Source organism: Trachemys scripta, chromosome 2 (assembly GCF_013100865.1).
Source record: "Trachemys scripta elegans isolate TJP31775 chromosome 2, CAS_Tse_1.0, whole genome shotgun sequence".
NCBI classification, from domain to species: Eukaryota; Metazoa; Chordata; order Testudines; family Emydidae; genus Trachemys; species Trachemys scripta.
Window position 1 is genome coordinate 259344368 of NC_048299.1, and position 7078 is coordinate 259351445.

At 42.2% G+C, this 7078-nt stretch overlaps 1 protein-coding gene across 5 annotated transcripts in view; it reads left to right on the forward strand.

Annotated features, from left to right (window-relative positions):
* COL14A1 (collagen type XIV alpha 1 chain) overlaps window positions 1-7078 on the forward strand; it is a 171095-nt gene that overhangs the window by 85912 nt on the left and 78105 nt on the right. For all 5 annotated transcript variants that reach the window (XM_034763530.1, XM_034763534.1, XM_034763533.1 and 2 more), the window contains 3 exons: window positions 2600-2746; window positions 4570-4644; window positions 6295-6434. In XM_034763530.1, coding sequence (XP_034619421.1) covers window positions 2600-2746; window positions 4570-4644; window positions 6295-6434 — 362 coding nt within the window. The remainder of the gene's footprint in view (window positions 1-2599; window positions 2747-4569; window positions 4645-6294; window positions 6435-7078) is intronic.

The window sequence follows — 7078 nt, forward strand, 5'->3', positions numbered from 1 at the left end:
CTGCTGGTAGAGAACCACAGGACTGGATCTAAATGAAGTTTGCAAACAAAATTTCCACTCCTACAGTTAGTAAAATTGTAAAAGTAATTGAATGGCAGTGTTTAAAATAAGTGGAGGAGAGCAGAACTACACAGAACCTGGAAACCAACGAACCACAAAAGATTTGGAGTTAGAGTTCCCTTAAGGTAAAAGCTTGGATAGTTATCCATTATCTGAGCCTTTTAAAGCCCTGCCCCCTCAAAGCTGCACAGCCCTTTTCCACACAACCCTGTGATCTTCTGTGTAACTACACAGCCTCCAGCTCACCCCCTTACCTGATACTGCCTTGTATCCAGCAGGAGATCCAACAGCCTTCTGCTCAGTACCGCGGTCGCCTAGGGTACTAACATTTGGGGGGCGGCGACCACGGTGGCCGGATCTTCGGCCACCCCAGTCATCGGCAGTATTTCGGGGGCGGGACCTTCCGCCGCCTCTGTCGGGGGCGGCATTTCAGGGGCAGGACCTTCTGCCGCCTAGGGCGGCAAAAAAGCTGGCGGCGCTCCTGCTTCTGCTTCTTTACCCCCCTCCCACAGCATCTTCAGGGTCCAGCTGCCATCCTTCTGCATCTCATCTCATCAAACCTACTGTTCTCCAGCTTCCCGCTAAGTCACCTGCTTGGGTTTGTTCAGCCTCCCATCCTGTAGCAAAAAGATCTAGAACAGGGGTCGGCAACCTTTCAGAAGTGGTGTGCCGAGTCTTCATTTATTCACTCTAATTTAAGGTTTTGCGTGCCAGTAATACATTTTAACTTTTTTAAAAGGTTTCTTTCTATAAGTCTATAATATATAACTAAACAATTGTTGTATGTAAAGTAAATAAGGTTTTAAAATGCTTAAAAAGCTTCATTTAAAATTAAATTAAAATGCAGAGTTCCCCGGACTGATGGTCAGGACCTGGGCAGTGTGCCACTGAAAATCAGCTCGCGTGCCGCCTTCGGCACACGTGCCCATAGGTTGCCTACCCCTGAATCTAGAAACACTCCTCTAGGTTCCTTATCTGCTGCTTCCAGCCCATTGGATTGTGTGGGAATGGGCGTATAGGGTGGCTCCCAAAAGAATGGAGTATGGGAATCAGTACAGTTGGTTATTTCATAAAGATCCAGAAGGGAGAGTGGAGCTCCCATCCACTTACATCTGATAAATGGAGACGTCCATGCCTGTTGAGGAAAGGGAGCTATGGTGAATGCTCAGTGCGCTTTACCTTATCCAGATGAGGTTCGGGGGGAATTAACTGTATGCAAGCTAATTTTCTCATCCCCGGTAGACATTCACTGTCTTGTTATGGTGAAAAACAATTAACTTGCATAGAATGATACCCTTGAAAAGCTTGAATAACTTGAGAAGTGGAGTTAGCAAAACCTAACCAAGTCAGCCAAAGACAACGTGAACAGTGGATGCTAATTTGATTGTAAAATAATGACCCTTTTATTGTACAATTGATGGATTCAGATAAGGTTTATCTGAAGGCCTGAAATACAGACAAGCTGTTTTAAAGCAAGGATCTTAGCTGGCATGAGGGAGTGCAAATTTCCTTCTTGCCTGGGAGTTAGCCTAAATTCTGCTTCCTCAGTGCCTATTCATTATTATGTAGGACTGCCAGACATCTCTTTAACCTAGCCTGAGAGCCTTAATTTGAGAATGAACAAAAGAGCCGTTCAAATAGCTCCTTATTAACATCTGTCATGAAGAACTTTCATTGTCCAGCTTGTTCTGCATCTCATTCAACCCGTTGTCAATTATCTTCATAGTATTGCTACTCAACCTGGTATGCATAAAATGGTTTTGACTTGGCAACAAATGGGACCTATTGGCACGGTTAGTATAGTATAATACTATAATACTATAATACTGTAGAGAATGTGTAGTATAGTTTCTCATTTCCCTGCAACACTCCTTACTGTTACAGAGGCTTACTTCCCCTGAAAGCTTTATTTTAAGTATTAAAATATCCATCACCCTGTTTTCAGTACCCATGCTTTCTCCATTGTCCGTATAGTTATTCTTTCCTCCAGTTGAGAATTAAACAGAATTCCCTTCAGAGCCCAATAAATATTGATCCTTAATTGGTTAAAGATGTTACTGGTTAGGTCCTTCCTGAAATTAATGAGCGCACTGCAAATCCAAAGAGCAAGATCCCCAGACTGGGAATGAAATCTGGTTCCAGAATACAGCACAGCTCTCATTGGCATCTCTGGAAGGCCTGATCCAAAGCACCTTGGAGTCAATGTGAGTATTCCCATTAACTTCAATGGTGTTTGAATCAGAGCTTTAATGCACAGGGGGTGAATTTGCAGAGGCACCACTTGAATCCTATGTAAGCATTATTGGGAGTGGTGAGCATTAAATGGTGCCCAGGCCTTTTTGTGGGCTTCTCTGCACACGGATCAATTTAATCCAGATTGAAGGCAGCATGTGGCTCAAAATGGTTAATAAATAGAGAGTTCTTATAGCCACTCCATTTACTGTCACATTCCCTTCCAGTTTCAGGCCATTATATGACACATTTATTCAGTAAAATGGTAGATGAAATTCTGTTCTAATGGTTCCTTTTATAATTCCAGATGGGAAAAAGAAAGAAGTAACCCTTGGTGGAGGGACACCTAGACATTGCTTCTTTGAGCTCATGCCCGGCACTGAGTATAAAATCAGTGTCTATGCCCAGCTTCAGGAGATAGAAGGCCCTGGAGTAAGCATCATGGAAACTACATGTAAGTGAAGGCTCTTAAAGGTCAGCCACCTCAGGATAACCCTTGGTTTTCCCCAGTAGGAGCAAGAGGCTAGAACCAATGTAGAGTAACCACATGAGTGCTAAAGGTTTTTTTTTCTCTTTCATTGTGGGTTTTTAATTGTTCTTCCCCTGATAGTGCTCAAAGGGTTGCTTCCTCCAGAGCATTCTCAAACATAGCTATGCATTTCTCCCAGAAGCTAATAACCACACATAGGAATGGGGTGGCAAACGCAGCCCTCTGACAAAACAGGGGGAGGATGCTTTAGCCCAGTTCACAAATGGTCCCTTCTGGCTGTGAAATCAATGACTCTCTAAAGAGAATTTCAAAACATGGATAGCAGAGAAACCCAAAGGGTACAAAATACAGAGAACCAGTGAAAGATTCAGATATTCGATGTTGTCATTGGGAAACTTTTCAAAAGCGCCTCAGTGGATGAAAGTCAGTGGGACTTGGGCTCATAAGTCACCAGGGCACTTTTGAAAATTGTATCCATTATTATTTCCCAAGGAGCATAAAGTGAGCTAAATGCCTCACAAACATATAAGAAGATAGGTCCCAGCTCTGATGAGCTTACAATGAAAAACCTCCCATTGGTTTCAGTGGGAGTGAGATTGGGCCCAGTAGATGTAACTGTGGGTACACAAATCCCTTTATGTGCTAGTCTTTCTGTGAATTCTTTCTGAAGGATGGTTTTATGCAACTGTCCTCATCATCTCTAACCATAAACACAATGTGTACGTTGTGGTGAATATCAAATACACTTTTCCCTCAAGGAACAACCTTTAACTACATTGCGTGTGGTTCCCTACGTTAATCATGTTAAGAATACTGGAAAGAATGTTGTCTGACAAGGTTGGGAACGTTTCTTCAGTCATAAATGTGGAAATCAAGAATGTACATGTTATCTCTGTGAACTCAGCCTAAAACCTATATTGAAATTTGCTAACAAAGCTTTATTCAGTCACTGTCAGAACCACAGCAGAGCTGTTGAGTAGCTGATAATTTGTTCAGACTCATTTTTGGGAAAGTGCCATTCAGAGACTCATCTTTATGTGAAGTAGAAGACAAGGAAGCCAATTTCTCAAGATTGCTTGTGCATAGTAACCTTGTAACAAAACATGCGCTGCAGGCACAATGGCTCGATATTACACAAAGAGCTACAAATGTGGTCTCCAGATGAGAAAACTCCAACCTCTACCAGTTGAGCGAAGGAAGAGTTCCTTTAGGGCCAGACTGTTGCCTTTTCTGCATGCCTGCACTAGGCTGTAAGGAGCTGGAAGGCCCCTCCTTATTTCCCTGTGCTGGCTGCCTGTGTTGTGTATAGCAGCATGCTGGGGAAACCAGCCTTTGAGAAGTTGTTACTTCCCCTCCTGGACAGGTTGGTAGGGGAGTGGTCAGGAAGGGAAAGGAGAATTATACCTGGCACAGCAGAGTATGGACACAGCAAATCTAGGGCCTGTGAAAGATATGTCCCCACTGAGCAAGGGAAAGTGTCTGTGTCACAGTCTGCTTCCTGAGTTACTTCTGGGACAGCACAACACACTGTATCCTACATGGGGCTTGTGGCAAAGCCACAATTTAGGCCATAGTTGGTAGTTGCAGTAGTAGATCCAGCCAATAGAGGTAGACATCACAAGCATATGTACACACACACAAAGCTAGCCTTTGGGCTGTATAACTAGGTAGGTATGTATCTGCAAACAAAACAAAAGGAGAAAATGCCTTACTTCAAATAACTAAAAACATGTGACGGTGTCTTCAGATAAGATTTCTTCTTGGTATTCTCTTCTTTTAATTTCTAGTACCATTTCCAACTCAACCACCGACTTCTCCTTCAACAACAGCTCCACCACCTACAATCCCTCCTGCAAAAGAAGGTAAATACGTGCTGTGTTTATGGGTTAAAATAGCCTTAATTCATGTAGGTCATTTTCTGGTTTTGATCACGATTATAGATTTCCAGGGCCAGATTCCCAGTTGGTGTAAATTGATGTAGCTCCATGGAAGCTAATGGATCTGGGCTGATTTACATGCATTGAGGAACTGTCCCCAAATTGTGTTTTATTGTTTTGGGGCTTTTTTGGTGCATTTATGCAGAGCATACAATTGGTAAATAATTAACACATTTTAAATATGTTGCAACAGAAGGAAACAGATAGGTACGTTTTACTGTAGACCAGTGTATAGCCTAGCACGGTGGTTTTCAACCTTTTTTCATTTGCAGACTCCTAACAAATTTCAAATGGAGGAGCGGACCTCTTTGGAAATCTTAGACATAGTCTGCAGACCCCCACAGTTCAATGGACACAAGTTGAAAACCACTGTTCTATGGTAACAACAACCTTTTGTGGTCCCATACACATGCACACAGGTTGAAAACCACTGTCCTAGCAGTTGTTAGACTTATAAAACAACATGATTTTTCTAGTCCATCAAAATATTATAATGCGAAAGGCATTGGCCATGTGCATTTACAATACTCACAACTCTTCTCTTTAAATAAGGGCTTCTCTTGGCTTATCGATCTCCTATAAACTGCCCTGAGTCTCATATAGAGTCTCATAAATGTTTCTGTTCAGAGTGCTTTATCGTTGGAGCCTTAAGGGCAGATCCCCAGCTTGAAGTCAATGGAGCTGTGCCAGTTTAAACCAGCTGAGGAACTCATCGGTAGATACAGCAAGAAAGGGATCTTATACACTGCATAGAACGGTGCAGCAGCAAATATACCCAAAGATTAGAACACTTCAGCTGAAAATAGCAAGAACAGTCACATTTATGTGTCTTCCTCTAATGACCTTTGTCACTTAGGTGAATTTCTTCCTTAGGGGGTAAAACATTTTTTCAGGGGCAACCTCAGTTTATGCCCACTTCCTTGCCTTAAGCAATTGCTGTGCAAATTCGGGAGGAAATTCCAAGGAGCCTTGTGGGGAGTAACTCCTCTGTGAGATGGAGCTCAGCTCCATGGGGACTGTCTACCGAACAGCATGCAGGGGTGGGCGGCTGTGGGATGGGAGATCACAGGGCCAGAGTGTTGTCTATTCTGTGTGCCTACACTGGGCTGTAAGGGGATGTAAGGCTCCTCCTTATTCCCTTGCACTGGCTACCTGTATCTAGTCTCCTGGAGGAGGAACCTAAGGAGTTATGGAGCTTACTCCAGTCTGTCAGCTGGAGGAGCTTCCACAGAGCAGCTCCACAGCCTGGCAATGGAGGATTTCTCACCCTGCTACCTAATACAGTGGCTCAGTGTGTCCTGCCAGGCTTCTCGGGTTATGTAAATGTGTGTGCTACATTATTTTAAAATTAAAATGTTTAGCGAAATATTTAAGAACCTTTAAGACCTTAACCCCTGATATGTAATCACATCTGCTAGTGTAGATGCTTCATCCCGTGCAGATCCTTGTTGATTCTGCATGCACTCGGGTGTCCATGCCAGCAGATCTGATTGCCGGACTGAGGCCTTAGTGAGTATTAACCAAGATGTTACCAGTGACCAAAAAGTAACTTCCAAAATATTTGTTGTTCCTCAGTTTGCAAAGCTGCCAAGGCTGACCTGGTGTTCCTAGTGGATGGGTCATGGAGTATTGGAGATGATAATTTCAATAAAATAATTGGATTCCTGTATAGCACTGTTGGAGCTCTGGACAGAATTGGTCCTGATGGAACTCAGGTAACAAACACAAACAGAGAGAGCATAACTGAACAAGTGTATCTAGTGTCTAGAATCAGACCAATCAAAGTGTGGTTGACATTGTTTCACACTTCTTTAGAAAATATAAACTGAGTTCCGGCAGCAGTTCTTTTGCAGTATCTTGTTTTATATATTCCATATGGTGAGATTCACCAGAGAGACAGCACAATGTCTAAGAATGATTCAAGTCTCTCTTAAATCCTCACAATGGGATTTAAGTAGTATTTAGGCATTTTGCTGCTCCTCTTCATGGTGTTTATTTCAATCCTAGTCCTCTAGAAACAGTAGTGTTTTCACTGACATTAAAAATTGTAAGCTTATTTTTTAATTTTCTTGTTTTTTTAAATTAATCTGCTCTAGACTAAGCATAAATGTGAAATAAAATAAAGCACGATATTTACAATAATTACCATATTCATGTTTTTTAAAGTACTTGCACAGAAAAAGATGATAAACACTGTGCTCTGGAAGAGTTTTTTAATAACCTTTTAAAAAATACAGCTGTGTATATCACTGTTTTAAATGATGCCATTTTAATTTTGTTGTTGTTTAATATTGAGAGGTTTCAGAGTAGAAGCCGTGTTAGTCTGTATCCGCAAAAAGAACAGGAGTACTTGTGGCAC